This window comes from Girardinichthys multiradiatus, chromosome 7, assembly GCF_021462225.1.
Source record: "Girardinichthys multiradiatus isolate DD_20200921_A chromosome 7, DD_fGirMul_XY1, whole genome shotgun sequence".
NCBI classification, from domain to species: Eukaryota; Metazoa; Chordata; class Actinopteri; order Cyprinodontiformes; family Goodeidae; genus Girardinichthys; species Girardinichthys multiradiatus.
The window spans coordinates 33,894,706-33,922,464 of NC_061800.1; the positions used below are offsets into that span (position 1 = coordinate 33,894,706).

Genomic DNA, 27,759 nt, shown 5'->3' on the forward strand with positions numbered 1-27,759 from the left:
GGCGTTAATGCTGCCGTGGTTACCTCGGGCGTTGCCATGTCAACCTCAGGTAAATACAGGTATAGGAGAAGATCAAGGGGAAGGGTTGGAATCTTTGTGACAAACTGCTTTATTGCAAAATGAACAGAGGAACAAGCTGAACATTGTGCAATAATACTTTGTCTCTGACACTGATTGGTGGGCAAAACTGTTTAAGTTTCAGGAATCAATCCCTTCATTTTAATATGATGCTGAGACTCGATTGACATGATTGCTTGAAAATGAAACATTTGCAAATTTCTACTTGTGGGTAGAAATTTGGCTGTCACAGTAGAAAAGGCACATTAAGGTGCTCTGTATCTAACAAGGATATAACTCCAAGGAATTCACAGAATGTTTGATTGCATTAACTGCTATAATCATAAAATGTTTTATACTACGGAGCAGAGTGAAAAAGATACTTTCATCTCAGACAGAATTTTGAAGAATATGATCTATATACAGTTACTGGTACTAAAAAAAAAGTGTTGGTAAGCTAATTAACTGTTATATAGCACTAAAAAGACACAGATCAGAAATTTGTTGACGATTTACGATCTTTGGTTTTGGTAAAGCTTAGTCCTACTGATATCCATTATGGCAAATTCTGATTTATGTTTATGAGCTTTTATGTAAGAAAATATAAGAAAAACATAAAAATATTTTTACAACTTTCCTGCCATCTGTAAGGTATTAATTATTTACTATAGTTCCTTAGAGTAGCGTTTTCTGTACTCGACTGAGCCTTTTTGTTATGTTTTGCTCCCTCTCGCTGTCTTGCAGGTAAAATGAATTGCAGACCCATCATGGAAAATACAGTCTCTTTTTAAAAAGCTTCCTCTGGCTCTGCTTTTATATGGATAATAGCTAATCCTGAATCTTCTTTAGTCAGCATCCACATTGAAGAGTCTTGTCAGTCTGACCTTGTTGTGGTTGCGTAAGGTACGTTTACTAATTGGAAAACGATTAGATTTTCTAGTTTCTGACTTCCTGGTCACCAATAAGGGCCAATCAAGCTGAAAATTGCCTAGTTGTGATCAAAAGACAATTTTGTGCACCTCTATCAGATAAAAGCTGAGTACTACCTCTGAAATTTGAACGTGCCACCAAACACTATTTTTTACAGAACACCAGTCAGATATGCAAATTGCTGTGCAAATATTGTACAGTACCCTATGTGTGACTGATTAAATGAAATATACACCATTCAAAGTGCAGATTCAGATGGTTTATAGTGATGGTTGCTGCATGTTGGTGATAGATGCATTGAAGTTTGACGTTGGATTCGGTAAGAAACTACAGATTTCTCCACTCAAGATGATCAACTCCAGGGAACCTCTGGCCCTTTTCCACTTTGGACCTTCCCAATTTTGACTTCTGGGAAAAAAAAAAAGTGTACGTATGTGTGGCTAGGAAAATTATTTTCTTTTCTCTGAAAAACCTGAAAAGGTCCAGAGCTCCAGTTCTTGCTCTATAATTGTCTGACAGAATGTTAGTACTTGAAAACCTTTGTATTTACTGAGGTAGTAGTTGTAAAACCCCTGCCCTAGAGGGATCTGTTAGACATACAGGTATAAAAGATGGAATATCTAATCCCTAAGCCTCCCACTCAGCATGCCCCACAAGGACATTTGCTTGCAAAAAAAAACGTGTAAGAAGAAAGCAACCTTTGTCAGGCGAATGTTTTATTGTCTGCTGATTTTGTTAGTCACACTATGGGATAGGTAAAACTGCAACACATCATTCAAAAATATACTGTGCTACATCCCAGTATAGGGAAAAGGTTAGATCATAATGGTGTAGACAGATTCTATAAATACATTGCACTCTATTTGTTCTGCTCATCAAAGGCCAGACAATGACTACTCTCGTTGAAGAGTTTCGGCAAACAAATGTACAGACTGGAAAGAGCTATGAAAGTATCCACCTTTGCTGAGGTTATTGACTATGAAATCTGTTATGTCAGTGTTAAATGTTTCACAGTTTGCTGACAGAAACCATGTAAGCAGTAGGCTTAGAGGTTATGGTACTACAGGAAAAAAACAGACAAAACGTAGAAAGATGCTTTAACTAAAATAGGTTCATCACAAGATTGTGGGCTAATACCTTATCAAATTTCGGTAATATCCAGAAGCAGGTTTTCAGGACTGCCAGCTAAGAAACAAACAAACAAAAACCCTCCTAGGCTATTAGGAATAAAAACAATAAACTGCTGGCATCAGTATTAAATAAAGACCCATCTGCTAAAAAAGCTAGGCCTTGTACTGATGTTACACAAGTCTCTGGTAAAACTGATTGATAAAATACCCTGTACTGAAGGACTGCTTATAAGGAGAAAGTATAAAAATTCATGAAGATTTAGCTTCAACTGACGTGAGTGGAATAGCCTTTTTTAAAAGACAGCCAGATGATGTTGCCACAATACACCTTGAAAAACTCATACTTCCTGAACTAGCTCACAATTTCTCATACTACAACTCCAAACTTTACTTCAATAAGATTTTATGTGATAGACCAACTAAAAGTACAGCATAATTATTAAAAGTATGCAGTATTAGTATTTAATCTCAGTTTAAATGCATCTGTTCTGTGAAGGCCTGACAGTAAGGCTCGCTGATATATTGGAAATTTATCATCGTCATAATATGTGTGCACAATATCAATATCACAAAGAACTGTGTGGAAAACAAATACAGGTCCTTCTCAAAAAATTAGCATATTGTGATAAAGTTCATTATTTTCTATAAAGTAATGATGAAAATTTAATATTCATATATTTTAGATTAATTGCACACTAACTGAAATATTTCAGGTCCTTTATTGTCTTAATACGGATGATTTTGGCATACAGCTCATGAAAACCCAAAATTCCTAATTTTTTGAGAAGGACCTGTAAATATTAGCTAACTACATAAGTATAATGCATTCATTCTCTGTATGCCAATAATATATTTTGTGATGTTGTTGCACAAAGGAACTGAAAATGTTTCTGTTAATATATTCATTAGTTTTATTAGCCAGATGCAACTTTTTTCAATTGAACTATGTTCTTTGAATTTAAATAATTCATAAGTAATTTTTTTCCACCTACTGTACTGTGAGGTCCACATTTGGAATAAATCAGAAGCAGAAAGACATGAACTCCGCAGATGTAAGTACTCGTTTATTTTTATTGCAAAACATACTGCCATCGCAACACACCAATATTATTGCATATTACACGTTTTTCTTTATCATGTAGCCCTATCTCAGAGGTTTGTTGGAGAACATTACTGAACAAATCTCAAGTCTCATGAAGAACAGGAAACCAGCAAGAGAGGTCAAGTATAACGTTGTGGAGGTCCACCTTTCAATAGAACAACGACCCTAAACATACAGCCAGAGCTACAAATTAATGGTTTAGATCAAAGACTGTTCATGTGTTGAATGGCTCAGTCAAAGTTCTTACTCAATAAATTGAGAAAGCTTGGCAACAAAAGAAAGTGATGTTTACTGATTGTCTCCATCCAGTTGGACCGAGCTTGAGCCATGCAGTACTTTGTGTTGGTAGTTAACAAAATCTCAATAAAATACATTCAGGTTTGTGGTTGTAACCTGGCAAAATGAAAATACATTCATGAATACATTTGCAGGACATTGTAAAAAGATTTATTTAGGTAACTATCCAGGCAATGCCCTTCACTTAATGTTTTGACCTTTTGCAACAAGATACTGTGGTACAAAATCCCACCCTGATTTAATCAGAAGTATATATCTCTGGGTAGGAGACTTGGCCGTCCAGATCTGCTCTATTTTTACCCTGAAGCTGATTTTCTCAGCAGCATTAGCAGCTTCTGTGATTGCTTTCCTTATAGTACTGCTCTCTGCCCCCCAATGCACCCAGGAGTATTGCAGTGGAATGAAGCTCCAGCATCCCACCTCAACTGAATGCACTTTTAATTTCCCGCCTCCTACTTTATGTTGGTAAGGTTGGTGTGTTACGGTCCTTTTTCGCTAACACGCCTCATACACAGTATCCTCTCAGAGGGACCAGCATCTGACAAGCCTACTTAATGCCAAACATTTTTTTTTTTATACCAAAATTTTTTATTTGCTGTCCTTCTTTGAATGTGATTTTTAGAAGATGTAAAAACTGTGAAATATATCATCATGACTGATTAAGTAGACAGTAACTAAGGTTTATCAGAGCTTTGTCCATTGGCTGATTCATATTTAAAATTAGAGAAAAGGTCATATGCAATGTCAGTAAGAGATCTAGTAATTAAAAAGGTTACTAAGGTTTTAGTGTTCAAGTAAGTTTAAAAATGTGAGTTAGAAAGCACAAATGACTCAAATTAACACTTAAGCATAATATCTGACATTAAAAAGAGTAGATTACAATCAACATTACCTAAATAAAATCTGGATTTTTGTTAGTGCTGCTTTAATAGGCTTTAACTGGTCAAAGCACAGCGCATGCAGTAGAGGGTAAAAGAGCACAGCTGGAGGAATAGCTGCTCACGCCGCTGACTCAGCATGCTTTTCCTCTGCTTCCCTTTCCATGGCAACACATCCATTCTCACGTACAAACCTTCATACTTGATTCAACTGGTGACTGTGGCTCAGTAGGAAGAGTAGTTGTCCTGCAATCAGAAGGTTGTGGGTTCAATTCCAGCTTCCTCCTGCTGTATGTCAATGTGGCCCTGGGCAAGGCACTTAATCTCAAGTTACCTACCGATCTGCGTATCAGTGTATGAATGTGTGAGTGTTAGTGAGTGCGATTGAATGTGGCTCTAGTGTAAAGCGCTTTGAGCGGTCTGCATGACTGGAAAGGCGCTATATAAATTCAGTCCATTTAGAGTGCTCACTTTTTCACCTGTCTGACTCCTTCACAAACTGTGTCTGTATATGCAGTCATATTAGATGAATGTTTTACACAGAGGAGTTAACTCCTTTAAAACGACCTGTTCTTTGTGGGCAAGGGGTTCTACAACCCAGAATGCATGGGGGTCCTCTTCACACTTAGAGGAGATTAATTTACACTTTTATCACGAAGCCTTGGTCCCGAGAGTGCTTACAGGAGACTTTGGCAAAGGGACTGCAGGCCATTGCAGAGGGGTTACTGGGTTATAGGCATGTGTGTACACTTGTGTGTGAGGCAATAAAAGCTAAGTCCACACTGGAGTGCTTCCCACAGAGGCCCTAAAGCAAGAACAGACCAGCCACAACGAAGACATTAGTCTGCATTGTTTATATTTTATTACTTACATATGTGATGGGGATAGCTTGGAGTTTTTGAAGTGGGGTTCTACTGAAAGAGCATAAGTAGACTCCTACTTTGGTATGTAGTGGAACAGAAATTTTGACATTTAAGATATCAACATTTTGTAAGCAGTATGAGAATACTGTAATTGGCTAATTGTTAGCCTCTCTCAATGTTAAGTTGTAAATGTAAATGTAAAGTTAGCCTGTGCTTCAGATCTTTCTACTGATGTTACGTCACAGGGCTAATCTTGATCAAACCTGATCTGGACAATTCTCCACTGATAACAGATTCTTTAAAACACATTTTGTAATTTGTCAAATTGTTACTGTATTTGTGAGAACAAAAAATAATTAGCTAAATTCTCATCTTTTCTCGAAAACCCAGCCTTATGTATAATTTTGTCTCGTGAGCTAAATATATTGGTATGCCTATAGTAACTACCCAAAAGAAAAGTAGGGCAGTGTAGAACTCCAAAAAGTAGTGTTACTGATACTGATAAGTATTTTTCCTTTTTACACCGCTTTATATTGGTACTAGAGAGTTACCTTGAAATACTGGAACACTGGAAACACTTTATATGTTCCATTGTCAGCACATGTTTTACAGAGGAAGATCAGTGGCGGGAAAGTGCCTCTTAACTGCATTTTCAGTAAAATAATCAGTGGATTCTTCTTAATAATCCCCCAGTGCAAACACCACAACTGTTTAAAGGTTCCTGCAATAGTTTCTGCATAAACAACTAACATTTTGAGTTTGGAGTTGTTTTATGATGTTTGAAGTTCAATTTGGTCTTTGAACATAGCACTCTAGCCATTAGCTTCAGCCTCCAAAACCAACTAATCTAGATGTATACTTAATCAAGATGCCAAGAGCATTATCTACTGCAGATAAAATATTAACTGAACACCACTTTAAAAGTTCTGAACTGTACTTTTAACCCTAAAGCAGCTTCCAAAAATCACATTAAAAGAGCTGGCAGATGATTACTACAGTAGCAGTACATTTGATTACATTTAACTGTGAATTCAAATGTGCTTAAAATGCAAAAAAAAATATCCTAAACATAAATGCATCAACGGATACAACCTTGTCAAAAATTATTTTTTAGCTTTTACTTTCCTTTTGTAATTGAAAGTTAAATTCTGTGTTTAGATTCCTGTTCTTTGTGATGAATGAATGACTCTTACTGCTGCTGCGGCACCTCATTACACTACAGCGCTACACTGCTTCAATCAATGGCAGGCATGCCTGACAAGTCAGCTACAGAGCAGGAATTGGTGTTAAGAAAGCTAAAGACAATGCCTTTACTTGGCCAAGAATTCTTTGCAACCCTTTCACTGGGTCACAACAAGAGTGTGGTGGGTTTTCTGCACTGCTGTAGATCCAGTGAGTTTTTTTTTTGTTCAAGATGCGCAGATCCGGCTTCTTCAGGCTAAAGGAGACTTAGCTGCCGATTCAGGTTTTGACTAATTCACTTCTTTTCAATGGAACACAAAGAGATAAACGTTCTCTATGTTGTTTGACAGCGGCAGTAATCCAACAGATAATGAAGGAACTACAAGACTAACCTCACCTCTGCCTCAAAGCATATGTCGTGTAGCTTGTAGCTATTATCTGATTTTTAATTAACTCAAAGAGAGAACCAACCTGCTGTTGGTTGATGCATTTATAGACTGAAAATGATGGGACTTCTTGTTATGAAAGCCTTTCTTTATTAACTAAAATCGGAAACAATCTGAATTTTTAGTATTTGACTTGGCGATCATCAATAAGAGCTGACTGAGGAATAATTAGACAATATGGCCAATCGACTGGTACATCACCTATTACAATTCACAAAGCAATACATTGTTGGAGTTTATGATTTCATCATCTTCAGCAACTTTTAACTTTATATCAAAAGCTATTATTGTAAATGACAAATACAGTCAATGCCCAAGAGTATTTCTACCTCATCACAAGAATCTGACTTGTTCCTAAAGAAAAAAATAGCAATCAACATTTCTGCAGCTCGATGCTCGCATCACATTGTGCTGCCTTACTGCCACATTAGAGCCACATTCTTCAACATGCCACAGCCACAAGACAATTTACTGGATGCACTGCAAAGGAAGTGAACATGACTCCCACTTCACTGTGTCTGAGTGTGGGAAATTAAATCTCACACTGACCCTGACCTTTTAGGTCCGTCCTTACAGAAAAGCCTTATTCTCCTCTTTCACATTACTTCAGTTTCATATACACTACCAAATTGTTTTAGATACACTTTCTCACTTAATGGCTGTCTTTATTTTCATGACTATTTACATTGTAGATTCTCACCAAAGGCAACAAAACTATGAATGAACACACATGGAATTATGTAGTAAACAAAAAGTGTGAAATAACTCTAAACATTTTTATATTTTAGATTCTTTATAATAGCCACCCTTTGCTTTGATGACTGCTTTGCTCTCTTGGCATTCTCTCCATGAGCTTCATAAGGTGGCCACCTGAAATGGTTTTCCAAAGAGTCTTGAAAGAACTTCTCAGAGGTTAATTGAGAGACAACGTTCATTGAGAGCAAAGGTTAATATTTCAGTCATCACAGCAAGGGGCGACTACTATAAGGAATCTAAAATATAAAACATATTTAAAGTTCTTTTACAATTTTTTGTTTGCTACATCATTGCATGTGTTCATTTACTGTTTTGATGCCTTCAGTGATTTATACTTAATCAAGGCAACATCAAATCATACCTGAAATTGCTGGCTAAGGATAAGTGTAAATACAGTAAGATAGTTATTCACGCTGGCGGTAATGACACCCGGTTACGTCAATCGGAGGTCAACAAAGTTAGTGTTGCTTCGGTGTGTAAGTTTGCCAAAACAATGTCGGACTCCGTCATTTTCTCTAGTCCCCTCCCCGATCGGACCAGTGATGACATGTTTGGCCGCATGCTGTCATTCAACCGCTGGCTGTCTAGGTGGTGTCCAGAAAACAATGTGGGCTACATTGATAACTGGCGAACATTTTGGGGAAAACCTGGTCTGATCCGGAGAGACGGCATCCATCCCACTTTGGATGGAGCAGCTCTTCTTTATAGGAATCTGGCCGAATTTATTAGTTCTCCAAAACTCTGACAACCCAGTCAGTTCAGACCAGGAAGCAGGGTCGTAGTTTAATACTCCTCTCTGCAGCTTCTGTACTGCTACCCACCCATTACCCTATAAAGACAGTGTCTCGGCCACGGCCACAATTGAATAGGTTAAAAAATAATCTAAAAGGAGGAAATCAGGAAAATCTCATAAAACTAAACACAACTCAGACCAAAAGAAAAAATAAAACAATTAAATGTGACCTACTGAACATAAGATCTCTCTCTTCAAAGACATTGCTGGTTAGTGACCTGATTTGTGACAATCAGATTGATTTATTTTGCCTCACAGAAACCTGGCTGCAGCAAGAGAATTATGTTACTATAAATGAGTCAACTCCTACTAATTATTTAAATTTTCACATTCCTCGAAATACTGGGCGAGGAGGAGGAGGAGTAGCAACCATCTTTCAGTTCGATTTATTGATTAGTCCCAGACCAATCAATAGCTACAACTCTTGAATATTTAATCCTTAGTTTCCTCATCAAAATTGGAAAGCACTAAAACCACTTCTGTTTGTTGTTTTGTACCGTCCACCAGGCCCTTACTCTCAATTTTTAGATCAGTTTTCAGACCTTTTATCTGATTTAGTATCAGGTAATCATAATTTAGTGTTAAATACAGATACAATTATTATAGTGGGGGATTTTAACATTCATGTTAACACTGAAAGGTGATAGCCTAAATATAGCGTTTATTGCTATCTTAGACTCAATTGGCTTTGCTCAAAACATTAACAAACCTACCCACCTTTGTCTTCATTCTCTGGACCTTGTGCTGACATATGGCATTGAGTGTAAAGACATAACAATACTTTCACATAACCCTGTCCTGTCTGACCATTTCTTAATAACCTTTGAGTTTAATTTAACCGAGTACTCCACACCTGAAAGAAAATTTCATTATAGTAGATCATTATCAGACAATGCTGTAACAACCTTTAAATTATCTGTTCCACTTTTAATTTCCTCATTATCACTGAAAAGCACAGTGGAGGGCAATAATTCTGTTTCTGCCCCTTCACAAATTGATTATTTTGTTCATAGTGTTTCTTCATCATTGCGTGATGCATTAGACAATGCAGCCACCTTGAAAAAGAAGGTAATCATTCATAGGAGGCTAGGTCCTTGGTTTAATTCAGAGCTGCATACTTTAAAGCACAATGTTAGAAAATTGGAGGGAAAATGGCGCTCTACACACCTAGAGCAATCCTATTTAATCCGGAAAAATAGCCTACTGTTGTATAGAAAGACAATAGAAGAGAACAAGAATAATCCTAGGTTTCTCTTTAGTACAGTTGCTAAACGTACGCAGACTCATAGCTCTGTTGAGCCATCCATTCCCTTTGCTCTTAGCAGTCATGACTTTATGGGATTCTTCTTAAATAAAATTGATTCTATTAAAAAGAAAATCTTTGACATACTCCCGAAGATGATTACTTCATCCTCAGCAAGTGAGACAACATTGGAAATAACTGCAGAACCTGATCTGTGTTTGGACTGTTATGATCCTGTGAAGCTTCCTGAGTTATCAGAAATATTAGCTTCATCTAAACCTTCAACTTGTACAGGTCCTTCTCAAAATATTAGCATATTGTGATAAAGTTCATTATTTTCCATAATGTCATGATGAAAATTTAACATTATATATTTTAGATTCATTGCACACTAACTGAAATATTTCAGGTCTTTTATTGTCTTAATACGGATGATTTTGGCATACAGCTCATAAAAACCCAAAATTCCTATCTCACAAAATTAGCATATCATTAAAAGGGTCTCTAAACGAGCTATGAACCTAATCATCTGAATCAACGAGTTAACTCTAAACACCTGCAAAAGATTCCTGAGGCCTTTAAAACTCCCAGCCTGGTTCATCACTCAAAACCCCAATCATGGGTAAGACTGCCGACCTGACTGCTGTCCAGAAGGCCACTATTGACACCCTCAAGCAAGAGGGTAAGACACAGAAAGAAATTTCTGAACGAATAGGCTGTTCCCAGAGTGCTGTATCAAGGCACCTCAGTGGGAAGTCTGTGGGAAGGAAAAAGTGTGGCAGAAAACGCTGCACAACGAGAAGAGGTGACCGGACCCTGAGGAAGATTGTGGAGAAGGGCCGATTCCAGACCTTGGGGGACCTGCGGAAGCAGTGGACTGAGTCTGGAGTAGAAACATCCAGAGCCACCGTGCACAGGCGTGTGCAGGAAATGGGCTACAGGTGCCGCATTCCCCAGGTCAAGCCACTTTTGAACCAGAAACAGCGGCAGAAGCGCCTGACCTGGGCTACAGAGAAGCAGCACTGGACTGTTGCTCAGTGGTCCAAAGTACTTTTTTTCGGATGAAAGCAAATTCTGCATGTCATTCGGAAATCAACGTGCCAGAGTCTGGAGGAAGACTGGGGAGAAGGAAATGCCAAAATGCCAGAAGTCCAGTGTCAAGTACCCACAGTCAGTGATGGTCTGGGGTGCCGTGTCAGCTGCTGGTGTTGGTCCACTGTGTTTTATCAAGGGCAGGGTCAATGCAGCTAGCTATCAGGAGATTTTGGAGCACTTCATGCTTCCATCTGCTGAAAAGCTTTATGGAGATGAAGATTTCATTTTTCAGCACGACCTGGCACCTGCTCACAGTGCCAAAACCACTGGTAAATGGTTTACTGACCATGGTATCACTGTGCTCAATTGGCCTGCCAACTCTCCTGACCTGAACCCCATAGAGAATCTGTGGGATATTGTGAAGAGAACGTTGAGAGACTCAAGACCCAACACTCTGGATGAGCTAAAGGACGCTATCGAAGCATCCTGGGCCTCCATAAGACCTCAGCAGTGCCACAGGCTGATTGCCTCCATGCCACGCCACAGTCATTTCTGCAAAAGGATTCCCGACCAAGTAATGAGTGCATAACTGTACATGATTATTTGAAGGTTGACGTTTTTTGTATTAAAAACACTTTTCTTTTATTGGTCGGATGAAATATGCTAATTTTGTGAGATAGGAATTTTGGGTTTTCATGAGCTGTATGCCAAAATCATCCGTATTAAGACAATAAAAGACCTGAAATATTTCAGTTAGTGTGCAATGAATCTAAAATATATGAATGTTAAATTTTCATCATGACATTATGGAAAATAATGAACTTTATCACAATATGCTAATATTTTGAGAAGGACCTGTAAGTTAGACCCAATCCCAACCAAATTATTTAAGGAAGTGTTCCCTCTGATTACCAGCCCCATTTTAGATATGATAAATCTATCTTTAGTAAATGGATATGTACCACAGGCTTTTAAGTTAGCTGTAATTAAACCTTTACTTAAGAAACCTTCGCTTGATCGAGATGACTTGAAAAATTACAGACCTATATCCAATCTTCCATTCTTATCTACAATTATTGAGAAAATAGTTGCTAATCAAATGTGTGAGCATTTCCACAGCAATGACCTGTTTGAAGAGTTTCAGTCAGGCTTCAGAGCTCACCATAGCATTGAAACAACTCTGCTGAAAGTCACTAATGATATTCTTATGGCCTCAGATAATGGACTTGTGTCTGTACTGGTTCTGTTAGATCTCAGTGCTGCATTTGATACAGTCGACCATATTCTCTTAAAAAGGCTAGAATATGCTGTAGGGATCAGGGGAACAGCGCTAGGTTGGTTTAAATCTTATCTGTCTGACAGATTCCAGTTTGTTCATGTAAATGATAAATCATCTTTAAACTCCAGGGTTAATTGTGGAGTACCACAGGGTTCAGTACTTGGGCCAATTCTCTTTACTATATATATGCTTCCAATCGGTCAAATTATCAGGCAGCATGGGATAAATGTTCACTGTTACGCTGATGATACTCAGCTTTACTTATCCATAAATCCTGATGAGCCCAACCAGTTAGATAGACTACAAGCATGTCTTGAAGATGTAAAAACTTGGATGACTTCAAATTTTTTGCTTCTAAATTCAGACAAGACAGAAGTTGTCATCTTTGGACCGGAGTCTTTAAAAAAGGAACTGCTTAGTCAATCACTTAACCTGGATGGCATTAAATTGACCTCTGGTAATAAAGTAAAAAACCTTGGTGTTACTTTTGACCAGGACATGTAATTTAAATCCCATATTAAATAGGTTTCTAGGATTTCTTTCTTTCACCTCTGGAACATTGCCAAAATTAGAAATATCCTATCCAGGAGTGACGCTGAAAAACTAGTCCATGCATTTGTTAATACAGGGCTGGACTATTGTAATTCTTTACTATCAGGATGTCCACAAAATGCAGTTAAAAGCCTTCAGCTGATTCAGAATGCTGCAGCAAGAGATCTGATGATAATTAAAAGGAGAGATCATATTTCTCCTATTTTAGCGTCCCTTCATTGGCTCCCTGTTAAATCCAGAATAGAATTTAAAATTCTCATCCTCACATATAAAGCCCTTAATGATCTAGCTCCATCAAACATCAGAGATCTGATTGTTCCATATGTTCCTAACAGAGCACTTCGTTCTCAGACTGCAGGTTTACTGGTGGTTCCTAGAGTCTCTAGAAGTAGAATGGGAGGCAGATCCTTTAGTTATCAGGCTCCTCTCCTGTGGAACCAGCTCCCGGTTTTGGTCCGTGAGGCAGACACCCTGTCTACTTTTAAGGCTAGGCTTAAAACTTTCCTTTTTTAATAAAGCTTATAGTTAGAGTGGCTTAGTGTGTAGAGGGAGCCTTCCTCCCTCCCTGTTGGATGGAGTAAGGGGGAGTCAGGTTTAGCCTAAACCGGCTCAGTTATGGCTGAGGTGCAAACACACCCTCCATTTCTGCTACCTGTATGACCCCTTCTCTTTTCCAATGGTCATAATCAGTCTGACAGAGAGAGGTATCCCAATCCTTGTGGTTTTTAGTATAACAATGACCATCAGTGGGACCCTTTGTGGGGTTCCTTGAGACGACATTGTTGTAAATAAGCGCCATTTCACTAAATAATCTGAACTGAAACTATCTGTGTAGTTATGCTGCTATAGGCTTAGGCTGCTGGAGGACATAACGACCACTTTCACCCTCTTCTCTACATTCTCACACTACTCTCCAATTTTGCATTATTTGCTGTTATTTCAGCTTTTAACCTTGTTCTCTCTATTCTCTTCCTAGAGGCTACACCTGGCCTGGCTCTGTGTCTACCTGTGACACCTTTCTGGAGAGAGGAATCGTCCGAGCTTCTGCTGGCAACCACTTAATGCTCACCCTCTACCGATGATCCACATAGCCCTGTCTTTTAGTGTTTAACCCTTTCTCTCTCCTAGACATGGCGATTGATTGAGCTTAACTGTAACTAACTCTATGTGCTCTCTTTCAGACTCTAACCTTGAAAACTGGCTCAGAGTTTATCTGTTCTTTCTTTCTAGGTGAAACGACTAAAGGAGCTACATCCATTAACATTTACTTTTCCTTCCCGTAGAACGTACTCCTGGATCAGTGCTTCTTTGTTCTCTTTGTGTCTCTGCACTGTTCTCTCAAACCCCGAGTCGGTTGTGGCAGATGGCCACTCACACTGAGCCTGGTTCTGCTGGAGGTTTCTTCCTGTTAAAAGGGAGTTTTTCCTCTCCACTGTCACTACATGCATGCTCAGTATGAGGGATTGCTGCAAAGTCAACGCCAGTGACTGTCCACTGTCTCTACATGCTCATCCAGGAGGAGGGAATGCTGCAAGTCACTGACTGGATGTAATCTGCTGGGTTTCCTTAGATAGAAAAACATTTGATCCAATTTGAATAAATAACTAACTCTGACTGCACTGTTCAATGGTTAGGATTAATTAGAATGTATGTACCTGACTGTTGTGAAATGCCTTGAGACAACATGTGTTGTGAATTGGTGCTATATAAATAGAACTGAATTGAATTGAATTGAATTCAGTATGAATCTATGTGCAGTACGTACAATGAAAATAGTCATAAACATAAAGAAAACCATAAAATGAGAAAGGCGTTCTATAACTATTGACTAGTAGTGTACATCAACTCAAAGGCAGGAAAGACACCATTAATATACAGTGTCACGGAAATGTCTGCAGTATTTCAAGCTTTTTAGATTTTGTGAAGTCACAAATCCTAACGTCAATGTACGGTATTTCACAGATGTAAAATAGCATTATAATTGTGGAAAAGAGGAAGAAAATCTATATATACTCTTCCTTTTTTTAAATAAAAAATGAAATCCCAAAAATTGTGTCTTGCATTTCCAGCCGGCCATCAGATGCTCTCATGCAATTACAGCTGCAAGTCTTTACCAGCTTCACATTTCGAAAAACAGAAATTTTGCACTGTTCTTAAGCTCAAACGGACTGGATTGGAGCGATCTGTGAACAGCAATCTTCAAGTCTTGTCATAACTTAGGTCTGGATTTTGACTGGGACATGCTAACACATGACTACCATTCATCTAAACTACGGATGTCAAACTCTAATCCTTCAGGGTATCTTTTATGACTTTTGAATCTCATAACTTTTACATCTGTATGTTTCAAGCAGCTCCCTAAGGTTATGTGACCAAGACCTGCTGGTTGTGTCACACATCAGGCTAAAAACTGAAGGAGACAGAGCCTTCTCAGTAGTAGCTCCAGGACTCAGGAACTCTCCCCTTTATTTTAAAGTCTGTGGACATTTTGAGTTTTTTAAAAATAATCTAGAAACTCATATTTTTACAATTGCTTATAATGAACTTATTTGTTGTATTGATGTTTAATGCATTTAGTTTTCTTCTTAACTGAACTTTGTGATCTATGTCTTGAAAGGTGCTATATAAGGTTTTTCTTACTTTTAGATGTGTTCCTGCCTAAACACACCTGAACTGAATAATGTCATTAGCAGGGATTTGACTGCATGCTGAGGAGACAAATAAGCCATTTGATTCAGTTGTGTTGGACCAGGAACAGGTCTAAAAGTTGCAGGACACCAGGCCTCGAGGACCAGAGTTTGACAGCCTTGATTTGAACCATTCTACTGTATTTCTGAATGTGTTTTTATTTTGTTACCCTACTGGGAGATTGACATACACCCCAGTTTCAAGTGTTTTGCAGCCTCTAACAGGTTTTCTTCCAGTGTTGGCCAGTATCATCCATCATCCTATAGACTTTGACCAGCTACCCTTTCTCTCATGGTGCTGCCACCAACATGCCTCACCTTGTGGATGCTGTGTGCAGTATGCATTCCCCTCTAAACATTATGTATTTCAGCTATATTTGACATATAGGTCAAAAATTGTGCATCCTTTCCTCCCACTTCACAGTTAAGCACTTGATCTATCACATAAAATTCCTCAGGCACACATTGAAGTTTGTGGTTTTGATGTAGCAATATGTGAACAAGCATAATGAGTATGATTTGTTTGGCAAAGCATTGTGTTTTTCTGATCACATCATTCCAACAGTCACTATGTTTTTTGAAGATGAACTCCTTAATGAACTTTTAGAACATCCCACTTTAGAGACACTCATCGCTGGAGGTACTTCTTATAATAGTCAGGAATTTCCCTGTTGAAAAACTTTGGATTTTGCGGCTGCAGCATAAAGTCCATAAAGTTCCGTTTTGTATTTTATGTTGTTCAAAGGATCAAAAGTTCAACATAACCTGCTTTGGCAAAGCAGCACATGTGCATGAACGGAAAGTGACTAACCTTGACAGGGGAGCTCCTGGTCGCCACGGGCAGCTCTCTAATTGCAGTTCCCGGAGGGGAGGCGGATATCCCGGCTGCGTATCCATGCAGTGCACCTCCGGCTAGAGACATCCTGCCGCCTCCTCCTCCTCCTCCTGCGCTCCCTCGCTGCGGCCGCTGCTTGATCCCGTCCAGGAGGCGAACCAGGAGGATGTTGGCCGGCAGGTCGTCCACCCCGCAGTCCACCAGGATGCGGCACTCCGGGCAGCGGAGCTCGTTCCTGGAGCTGACGATGTTCTCCAGGCAACGGCGGCAGAAGGTGTGCTGGCACGGCAGCACCTTGGCGGTGGTGTCCAGGCGCTCCAGGCACACCGAGCACTCCAGCAGATCCAGCAGCGACGAAGAGTCGTCCATGTCGGCGGAGAGGGTGAGCATCTGGGCTTCAGTGTGCGTGGATGTGCCGCAGGGACTTTTTCTGGGAATAACAGAACATTCTGGGAGGTAAACCCAGGTGGTAGAGAAGGTGCCCAGGGACGCCCCTCGATGGTGTCTACCCCCTTTTTTTGCCAATACGAAGCTCCTGTTGTGTTTTGAGTGTTCTCTGCTGTTCTGGGTCTCCGTCTGTCTCCCTCAGCGTGTTTCTGTTTCTCACTGCCTCCTCCTCCTCCTTTCTCCAGCAGCTGTGCAGAAAGCGGTGAGGTCACGCTCTCATCATCATTTTCCGCGCGCCCATCAACAATTGCGGCGTGCGCGCTCATGCACCCGAGGCAGAAAGCCCTAAAACCCACCACATGGATGCATTCAGCCCATCAGTTAACGTCATTTCATGTTTTCTACACACAAACTGATTACAAAAGACGAGTCTGGTGTCGCACCATTCCCACCTGCTCACAATCGCAATCTGATCATAAGACATGCATTCGTCGGATAGTTGCTCTCAAAGCCCTCATGTATTGCAGCATGTAAAGAAAATGTGCAGTTTTTGTCCTGTTTGGTTTTGTTTTTACTAAACCGCATCGAGCTAGGTGCACAGAGCGCATTAAAATGAGCAACAAAAGGATTTAGTTTCAATTTCTGGCTAAGCCCTCTTTCTTTCTGGTGTGACAGAAGATGACATCCTATTGATTACCTTAGTAACCACAATCAGCAAAAAAAAAGTGGTTTTAGGCGCCACCTGGTGGGCATCCCTGAAGGTTCCTCCAAAATTCTTTCCAAACTCATGCTTCCAGAGTTTTAAGTTTTGTTTTTTTTCCATTTTAAAATTGAATTAGAAAGCTAACGTTTAAATTTATGATAAACATTTCTACAGTTATCATAATCATTTTTTATAGGTTACAAAAAACAGAGGTGGAAAAATGTGGATGGATGGATGGATGGATGGATGGATGGATGGATAGTGAGAGATACATTCTCCATTTTTCAAATGAAAATTATACAACTCGAATAAAAATAGCCCACTTATGCATGTACTGTAGCATGACAGCATGATAATGAGTGTGTAAGTCTGTAATTAACAACTCATATGAAAATGAAATCAGAATTTCTTGTTCTAGAGGCAGGGCTGTACATGTAGAGGAAAACAAAGATTATCAAGACTGGTGTCTGTGAACAAAATCTCAATTAAAGGACTGCAAAGACAATAATTCTTCTAATGTTAATAAGAATTATTTAATGTTTTGAGGTTAAAAAATGTCCGAGCTGCACCAAAGACTGGTATGTTTGGGGTCACCAAATGTGAATAAAAACAAATATGAAGGCTTTTCAACACATTATTACAAGGCCTGCCATTAATTATGAAAGAACCTGTAGTTGTACTTACTGCTGCACAATAGGGTGATGGATTCTGTAAGCAACGATTTAGATTAATATGTTTTTTCTATATTATTAATCATATTTTTCTCCCTTTTTGCCTCATTTGTTCTTCAGTGTATTTATTTATTTTTCAAAACCCATACTTTTAAGGCTTTTGTGTATATGTGATTATGCTGTAAGTCACAAAAACAGTCACTCCCTCATTAAACACAATTAAAGATGACAAGCATGTCAAACCCAAATTAAATGGTGACACTTAAACATTTCCAGAGACGATTACAATAGAAACTAAGAAACTAGACAAACTGCTGAAAGCAGAACAAAAGAATTTTCCACTACCACTTCATAAGTCTCAATAATCAAAGCTCTACATTACACAATATAGTTGTGCTGCTGTTAGAATTAAGAAAGCTTTGTTGGCAAATGATGAGAGTGATATTAAGTCCAAGTAATGTGCTCTGATGTGTTGAGAAGAAGACAGTGTGTGTGTTGGTGGGTTTACAGTCATGACTATATCCCTGCTTTGCTTGTCCACCTGTTCAGACTTGCAATGCTCCCACATTTAGGAGGGCTAGGGACTGATTAGAACAAATGTCTGTCTGTCTGTGTGTGTCTGTGTGTGTCTGTGTGTTTGTGGGGGGTGGGGGGGGGGGGGGGGGGGGGTGTTAGACTTATAAAGACGCCTTCCTGGTTGAGGGGTGGGCCAGCTATTTACCACCCACGATGAGAACCCAAGGGTGGACTGCTTTAGGAATACAGTGAGAAGGGAGCATGTGAGCTTGTCTGTTGATTAGTCATTGGAGCTTATGTATACAGAAGAGATGACTGTCTACACTAAAGCAAGTGTTGTTAAAGTTTTGTTGATTTATGTTTACAATTAAATTGCTATATTTTAATAACGTATTTAGAGTTGCTTACTCAAAGTCTGAAGCTGAATTTGATTGAGATGCTGAGGCACAACCTTGAACACTCTAACATGTTTGCATATATTTACTTTACTCATATTTCAATTCTGAACTGATCTGACTGAAGTTCTCAGCAATGTTGAGGTATAATTACAGAACAGCCCCACAGTAATCAGACTAAATAATAAAGAATTTAACAAATTATTAAACAAAAACAAAAACAGGAAGCCTAGAGAAACCATGGGGAGTGTTAGAGCCAATGGTGGTGGGTTGACTTCAATACTCCTTGCACTTTTCCATCTCAGTTGAAAGACGGAGCGCCCCTCGTGTTTCATCTGCAAAAACTTGTCATTTCTTATGGGTTTGTTTTTATTTTTAGCCACACAACATAGCAATGTGACAGCAAATCAACCATTTAAAGCATGTGAGTTTTTGTTGTTGTCAGACCTCGCTGTTGAATGCTCACTGCTGCACCGGCCCACAAGTGCTGGCAGCAGGCCCACACTCCGGGTGTGCATTGCTCTCCTCTCTACGCTCCCTTTATCATTCCCTCTCATGTTGTTGCGCTCAGCGTGTTTCATCTGCCTAATACAATTCTCCACAGCCAGTGATTCAGAATTAGAGTGCAACTATGATGAGAGGTGAACAAAAAAATGATTATTGGATGAAAATTGCCCTCAGTCCGTTTCAGCATGGGTAGGTACAATGCAGTCTGTGGGATGCAGTCTCATCAATATTAAAAAAAGGTGGATGCTGTTGAACCACAACAGTTGTTGAGACTGGACCAAAATGCATTATTAATGCACATATTACGCTTTAATGATGTAGATTTACAGAACATAATGTTCTATAATAAAAGTAAAGGCTTCATTTAGTAAAGTATATACTGTACTTTAATATCTATTCACACCCTTGAATTTTTTTTAAATGTCTCATGTTAAAGCCAGAAAATTCAGTATATCTTATTTGGATTTTTTTGTGATACACCAACACATTGTGGTGCATAATTGTGAAGTGAAATTGGTTTTCAATATTGTTTAGCATGTAAAAACCTGAAAAAGTATGCATACAAATGTATTTAGTCCCCATTATTCTGATGCCCTTTAAATAAAATTCATTGCGAACATTTGCCTTCAGAAGCCACATAAGTAGTACAGAGAGTGCACATATGTGTACTTTAATCTCAGTATAAATACAGATGTCCTGTGACGACCTCAGAGGTTTGTGAGAAAATATTAGTGAACAAACAGCATCAAGAAGAGAAGGGGGTACGACAGAAAGGTCAGGGTTTGAGTAGTTGAGAAACTTAAAGCGGTCTAGCCTAAACCAACAGTTGGGCAAGATTATATTCAGAGAGCAACCAATAGGTCCATTGGAACCCTGGAGGAGCTCCAGTGATTTAAAGCTGAAGTAGGAGAATCTGTTGACATGACAACTATTAATTGCACCCTGCTTAATTCTGATGTTTATGGTATCAAGAAAAAAAGTGTTTTATAACTCTATAGCATTCTCATCCCCATCATCTCAAAGAAAAAGACCATATAATGAATTCATAGATTGTGTATGTTTGGGATAAATAAGAAATGGCAGGGATGGGAGGGGTTCCATCTTCAGGTGCCAACACAACACACCTCCTCTCTTTCATCTGCCAATGTCTTTCGTTCATGCAAAAATAGGTTAGCTGACATGACAGTTTCCATGGCAACCACTTTTTTGCTTCCACGTTGAAGGGTAGTTAGAGGCTATATGTGTGTGTGTGTGTGTGTGTGTTCTCACAGATGGGCCCTGTGTGGCCTAGACTTGAAGGGGGTAATAACAAGGTCACAGAGTCTGTGGAAAGGTGGTTTCAGGAATGATTTATTTTTTTAGAACAAAAACATATTTGATTGCATCAGGCAACAATAAAAATTATATATATCTGCTCCATATCAGTAATTTGTGTTTGAATTACTACCCATGAGGATGCAAATAATGTTAATAGTCTGAAATGATTTTGGTAGTGTAATTATATTTATTTGGAAATCATTTAAGAGGTTGCATAGAATGCCCAGTGGTTGTGATAATAAGAAGCATTTCTTATGTCACACTGTCTATATGCATATTTATTAGTTTTCCATCTTTACAGGTGGACCACACTTACAGCCTCCAAGTCAATACCCTGACTTAGAACTTTTTATGCAGAAAAATGTGGATGTCTTGGCATCGAAACCTTCTGGCATCATGCAACAATTTATGGCTCAGCAGACTTTTGTTTATGTTGAGCTGCAGCACCCATTCTGGGGCAGCTGCTATGCATCTCTGAACATTTGAAACTCATGTTCTCTATGAATAATTGTGGGCAAGTACAATTGCGAAAGATAATTCACACCCTTTAAAGTTAAAGTTTTTTTCCCTTATGTCAGTGATATAAGGAAAAGAAAATGGCTGGGCAAGGTATTTGCATCAAAAAACATCATCTTTGCAAAACAACAATGGCCAGCTTTGGAAAACTAAGCTTGACTGTGTACAGTGCTTCACAGAATTGTTTATACAACTTTAACTTTTTCAAATTTTTGTTACCAATTATTAATTAACCAGCAATTATAACCATATATTGCAATGTATTATATTGGGATTTTATGTGATTGACTGACACAAAGTGGCTAATAGATGTGAGGTGGAAGGAAAATAAAACATAGATTTCAAAAGTATTTACAGATGAAGTGGGAATAATTTGACATGGATTTATATTTTTCCCCCTTGACACAGACAACTCTAAATAAAATTCACTGCAACCAGTTGCCTTAAGAAGTCATCCAATTATCAAATATATGTAATGTATTCTTATTATAAATTCAGTTGTTCTGTGAAGGCCCTCAAGGTTTGTTGGATAACATTTGTGAACAAACAGCATCATGAAGATCAAGGAAAGCAGGGTAAGCTAATAAATCAACATCCCAAGCTTTGATTATTTCACAGAGCAATGTTGAATTTAATCACAACTGTACAAATTGTTTAGGATCACATTATATTCATGTGTTAGAAAGGCCCAGTCAAAGTCTAGACCTAGTTTCAGTTGAGAATATGTGGCAAGCTTATATGGCAAAGAAAAATGGGCAAATAAGCTGGTCGAGACATAGGCTTGCTGCTGTAATGAAAGCCAAAAGTGAAAAGTACAGTAATGGCTCAAAAGGCTGAATACAGATTTTTGCAACACCTTTTCAGTTTTCAGTTTTTTTTTGTGTAAACCTTGAATCCTTTTCCTTCCATTTCACAAATGTGTGATACTTTTTAATGGTCTGTCAGATAAAATTGAAATAAAATCCATTAATATTGGGGTTGTCACCTGACCAAATGTTAAAAAGGTCAAAAGGTATGAATACAAGGCAGTTTCAATGGAGTCTCTGGTGGTCAGTTATAAAACTGTAGATGCAGCGTGAGCAATGCAGAGGGCAGGATGGTGAAAGATTGATGTGGTCTAACTGTAGACAGGATCAAAATTAGTACAAAGTCTTTAATTATATTTGTATCATTGTTATTTGTGAATCTTTTTTAACTTTGTCTCCATACAAACTACTTGCTCTCATAGTTTTGCGAGGCCTAAGAGGTGTTGTTGTGACACCATTTGTCATAGTTATTGAAATTTTTGTGCTTAATGTGTGTTTCTGTACAGCCTTCTGAACTCATCTCTCGTGTCATCCTCTGCTCATCCTCTCTTTTCATCTTGCCTTGTCTCCTCTCATCCTCTTTTTTAGTCAGGAAGCCCTGGATTGACTTCAATGGGGCTCCACAGGAGGAGACGGAAAAGAGAAGAGGGGCAGGGAATGAGGACCTGATTGAAAATGAGACTGAGACTGACAGAAAAAAAACATAGGTACTTGAGAAGGGAAAAATACCAACAAAAACCTTGAGCAAAAGGAAAGAAGAGAAGAAGACAGACACAGAGAGGAAGAGTGAGTAATTACAGGACTCCTAGTGTTTTCAAAGCCCCTCTTTTATCTTATTCTTCCTGTGGATGAGAAAAGGGGAAGCTAGAGGAGGGGGAAGAAGACTAAAGTCCAAGCTGTAGTCCAATTCAGACACCAGGCACCGGTCGGAAGCATCAAAGACTGACTCAAACTAATTGATGCCTTCTGTTTCAAAGACATTCATCATCTGAAGGTGAGTCTTTACGTGTATGGGAAGGCGATTCATGCAAAGCACTTAAATGGTGATAATGCATGAGAAATGTTGTGATTATTGTTTATCCTGTGACACACAGCTGGAGTTCTGTTTGGCTCCTGTCATGTTCTGCTGTGTATAAACAGTAATAAACTCAGGATACAGTGGTACTGTTGGAGTGAAATAAAGTAGCTGAGACTGAACTGTATTATCAACGGCTGTTAAATTACAAACTCTGTTATGGCCATCTACTGTTTTAACATACAGTTTAACTGTTTTCCTAAAGTTTTACTTTTTTTCTTTGGTTAATACAGCTATGGTTGATTATTGGTCTCCCTTAAATAAATCACTACTGCTGAAATTTGTACATGCCAAATATGTGGTGATGAATATATAGCAAGTTTTATTAGACATCCATACGGTTGGTAACTGTATGTATAGCTAAATGTATTTTAATTACAGTTTTAAGAGTGAACAGAAAATCTATGAATTGAAGCAATATGGTCTGTTCCCCCATATATTTAATTTGTTTGGTTTTATTTATTTATGTAGGCTATATAAATAAAGTGCTATTATATAAATAACTCAATTCAGAAAGTGAAATTCATATGTTACCTAAATTTATGACAAGAGTGATACATTTCAAGTGTTTATTTCTGGTTATCTTGACGATTGTTGCTTACAGCTAAGAAAACTGAAAAAAACAATGAAAATAACACAATACCAGCAAAAAAGGGATTTTTAAGACAGAAATGTTATATTCTGGCTTAAACCATCAAGGAGAAGACAGCATGACTCTAATGTTTTCAGCAGAGAGGCAAAATGAGCGTAAACCACAAAAGGTCATTGCTAAAGAACCTGACTGTTTACAGAGTGCTGTATCCAAACACATTAATGGAACGTTGAGTGGAATGAAAACATATTGAAGAAAAAGGTGCAGAAGATGGTAACTACAGATGAAAGTAAGTTTTGCCTTTCATTTGGAAATCAAGGCCCCAGAGTCTGGAAGAAGGTTGTGGGGTGATCGATGATGATGATTATGGGGATGATGAATTCATTTTTCAGCAGGACTTGCTCACATTGCCAAAGTGCAAATACCTGCTTTAATGACCATGGTTTCACAAACTCACCTGACCTGAACCAAATCGGCAAATTATGGAGTTTAGTTAAAGCTCGCATTTAAAGCAACCTGTGGTATTTTAACACCTTAGCAGAACCACAAGCTGATCATCTCTATGCCATGCCACTAAATATTATATATATATATATATATATATATATATATATATATACATATATATATATATATATATATACACATTACTGTGCAAAAGTATTAGGCAGCTGTGAAAAAATGCTGTAAGCAAAGAATGCTTTCAGAAATACAGCACTGAATGATGATTGTTTATTTTTTATCAATTTACAAAATGCTAAGTGATCGAACCCAAACATACTGCTAAAGTCATTAAGAACTATCTTCAATTCAATTCAGTTTATTATATAGCACCAATTCACAACACTTGTCATCTCAAGGCACTTCACAAAGTCAGGTACATACATTCCAATTAATCCTAACCATTGAACAGTGCACTCAGATTAAGTTATTTATTCAAAATTGGATAAAAATTCTTCTGTCTAAGGAAACCCAGCAGACTGCATCAAGTCAGAGACGTGTAGCATTCCCTCCTGGATGAGCATTTAGCGACGGTGGACAGTCACTGGCGTTGACTGTGCAGCATAAAGAAGAACAAGACTTACTGGAAGTGATGGTATGGCCCTCACAGAGCCCTGATCTCAACATTATCGAGTGTCTCTGGGATTACATGAAGAGACAGAAGGATGTGACAAAGCCTACATCCACAGAAGATCTGTGGTTAGTTCTCTACGATGTTTGGAACAACCTACCAGCCAAGTTCCTTTACTTTCCTTACTTTAAAAAGTGCAACTAGTAAATAGATCACTTTAAATTACTTTACAATTTACCGTTGGAAAAACAAACAGTAAAGAACAGTTTCATGTACAATATTTCCTTGGATTTCACTCCTCAAACCTTTAAAAAAATGCCAGTTCACGCATGCGAACGCTAGATGGCAGAGCCGAGTCGTAACCTGCAGCACATTAATTGACAGTCTACCTGGCAGACCTTAATCGGTTTCTCTTTCAGGGCGGAGAAAAGTAATCACAAACTCTATTTTTTGTTAACCAAGGAGGAGCCTGAAGACACGCCGACATGCTCCAAAGTGGAGGCTGAGACACAGCATTATAGCTGCTCGGAGTTAAACTCCCCTGAACACAGCCAGTCCGTGGGCGATGCTTACCCGACGCCACGCAGGAGATTGAACGGCGATCGCTAAGTCCGCTGATTGCGCAGAGCAGCAGGAGAAAGCACACCAGCGCTCCGAAAGCCACGAAGCTCCAGGTAAGAACTCCACTCTTGGGAATGCGCGTACAGTTTGGTGCAAGACTTCAGGGAAATTCCTGAGCAGCATTTTTTTAATGCCTGATAAACATGCGCTTCATTGTAAAACGTCCTCATAGAAAACAATGCATTCATTAGAGCAAAATTAATAGGAGTCGTACATAATTATTAATTAAAACTAGAAGGTAAAAAATATGAGTTGCACAAAACAGCAACAAGTTCAAAGTAACAATTCATTCAATTATCTAAAGGTCAGGTTCTGTTCATAAATGTGAAAAATAAGATTCAGAGCCTTTGTTATTAAGTCTATGCGGACGTTAATTTCCCGTGTTTTTATTTGCATAGAATGTCATCTGTAAAGTATATTTAAAGAGTATGAAGCAAGCATCCTAAACACTTGTGAAGTATGTGAAGGGTACATGTTGGTACAAAAGTTTTAGCCCAAGGAGGTAGAATAATTTTCACATCACTAGTTCTATAGTTTATGGGCCTCATTGAGTTTGTGACAAGGTTGTGATTTAAGATCCTAAAATATAAAGCAATGTGTAATCTTTTTTTCTTGGTTTGTTAGAAAGTGATTTTAATTATATTTTTTGTATATGTCAGGTTGTGACTCTTTTTATTAGAGTGATTTTTTTTTTTTTTTTAAGATTGTGTGTTTGTTGCTGTTGCACAGCTTTCTGTCCTGTCTGCATAATTGTTTTCTTGGTGCCGCCCGACTGTCCCGGGCCCCAGGGCCCCCGGGGGAAGTCCTGCCCGCAGACAGGCAGCTCAAGCCGGCTGGGGGACATGTCAGGTCCTGCTGCACATCTGAAGTCTGCTTGCTTGCTTTGCTTTGAACTGGAGCTCCTGGAGGAGGAAATCAATCCGTTTCTATCGACGCTGTCTCACTGACTCCGCCTGCAGCCCCCCCAGTGCAGCCCGTCACTGCTGCCACAATGATCTTTCAAGTTCACAAGTAGAAAGTCAAAAGGAGACAGAGGAACGAAAAAAAAGAGGAGGGAGTGTAACTTATCTTCAAAGACGTTAATATGGTTTCTGGGGATTAAAGGGCTGAAGGCAGGACAGCTAACAAAGCCAGTGCCTGTAGTTATGATCATCCAATACTAGACTTAAGTGAACTGATAATGTGTTTACTTACTTGCCACGCCGTCACTAAACACTGCTCGGTATTGGAATTCACACAATAGCTCTATTTGTTTTGGAATGATTTCATAGGAAAGAGAGGGGGGCTCTTGTGTGGTTTTTTTTTTCGTGTGAAAGTGGATGTTAAGATTTATGTTGGATCACAGCTGATTTTAATCCAACTCAACGTGTCCATTTACCCCATGGGAAAAAAATGGAGCTCCGGAGACCTGCTGGGGTTAAATATTTTGCAATGCCTGACACATTTCAGAGGAAGTTTTAGCTTAACACATCATGGAGGTGAAGTTATTTAAGCTCACTGGAAGAATGTATTGGCTCTTAATACTATTAGGTTGGAGCTTGTGCCCACATGGTGTTATACTATATGAAGATCATATGTTGGAGTCCTACATGATCCTGACATGTTATATTAATGTTCAGGATTAGTTACGGTGGCTTGTAAAAGTATACCCTTTGAACTGTTTCACATTTTATCACATTATAATCACAAACTTCCAGCCTCCCCTCCTGGTTAATGATGTCGTTAATGATAACGAGATATACTTGAGAAAATAAATAAATAAATGAGGGGGGCAGTGAGGTTGCCATAGCACCCCTGACCCCTGGTGTTTTTGAATATATTGCCCTACATTCAGTTTTAACTTTTTACCATCAACCCTGACCACCTTCTCTGTCCCAGCTAATGAAAAGCATCCCAATAGCATGATACTGCCACCACCATATTTCACTGTGTAGATATGTTCAGAGATGTGTTCAGTCATTTTTCTCTTTTTTTGCATGTAGGCAAAAATATTAAATCACCTAATAACCCTAACCTTGACATTCTTCCACATGTTTACTTTTTTTGGCAAACAGGAACTGTTATTGTTTTCTTTCAGCAATGGCTTTTTTCTTGTCACTCTTTTATGAAGGCCAGATTTTTGTAGTTTGTGGAATTTTTATTGACCAGTGATTCTCCCAACTGAGGTATGGATCTCTGAAGCTTATTCAGAGACACCATGGGCTTCTTGGCTGCTTTTCTGCTTTTCTTGGCTGGTCTCCTTGCAGGTGGATGACCATCTCTTGCAAGGTTTGCAGTTGTACCACACTCATCCCATTTTGGATGATAGATTGAACAGTGCTCTATGATGTTGCTTGTGATATTGTATAACCCAACCGTGCTTTAAACTTCTCTACAGCATTATCCCTGATCTTTCTGCTTTGCTATTTGGTCCTCATGATGCCAATTGTTCACAAATTTACTCTAACTAACCTCTGAGGCCTTCATAAAACAGCAGCCTTCATAGTGACATGTGTACTCTATTCACTATTTAAGTG

At 38.8% G+C, this 27,759-nt stretch overlaps 2 protein-coding genes across 2 annotated transcripts in view; one reads left to right on the forward strand and one right to left on the reverse strand.

Moving 5' to 3' along the window:
* LOC124871981 (E3 ubiquitin-protein ligase SH3RF3-like) overlaps positions 1 to 16,820 on the reverse strand; it is a 170,260-nt gene extending 153,440 nt beyond the window's left edge. The window contains 2 exon segments of the mRNA XM_047371630.1: positions 16,042 to 16,586; positions 16,589 to 16,820. Coding sequence (XP_047227586.1) covers positions 16,042 to 16,586; positions 16,589 to 16,778 — 735 coding nt within the window. The 5' untranslated portion in view covers positions 16,779 to 16,820.
* Positions 16,821 to 25,092: 8,272 nt separating this feature from the next.
* edar (ectodysplasin A receptor) overlaps positions 25,093 to 27,759 on the forward strand; it is a 57,296-nt gene continuing 54,629 nt past the window's right edge. The window contains exon 1 of the mRNA XM_047370985.1: positions 25,093 to 25,296. The gene's annotated coding sequence lies outside the window, so the exon portion shown is untranslated. The remainder of the gene's footprint in view (positions 25,297 to 27,759) is intronic.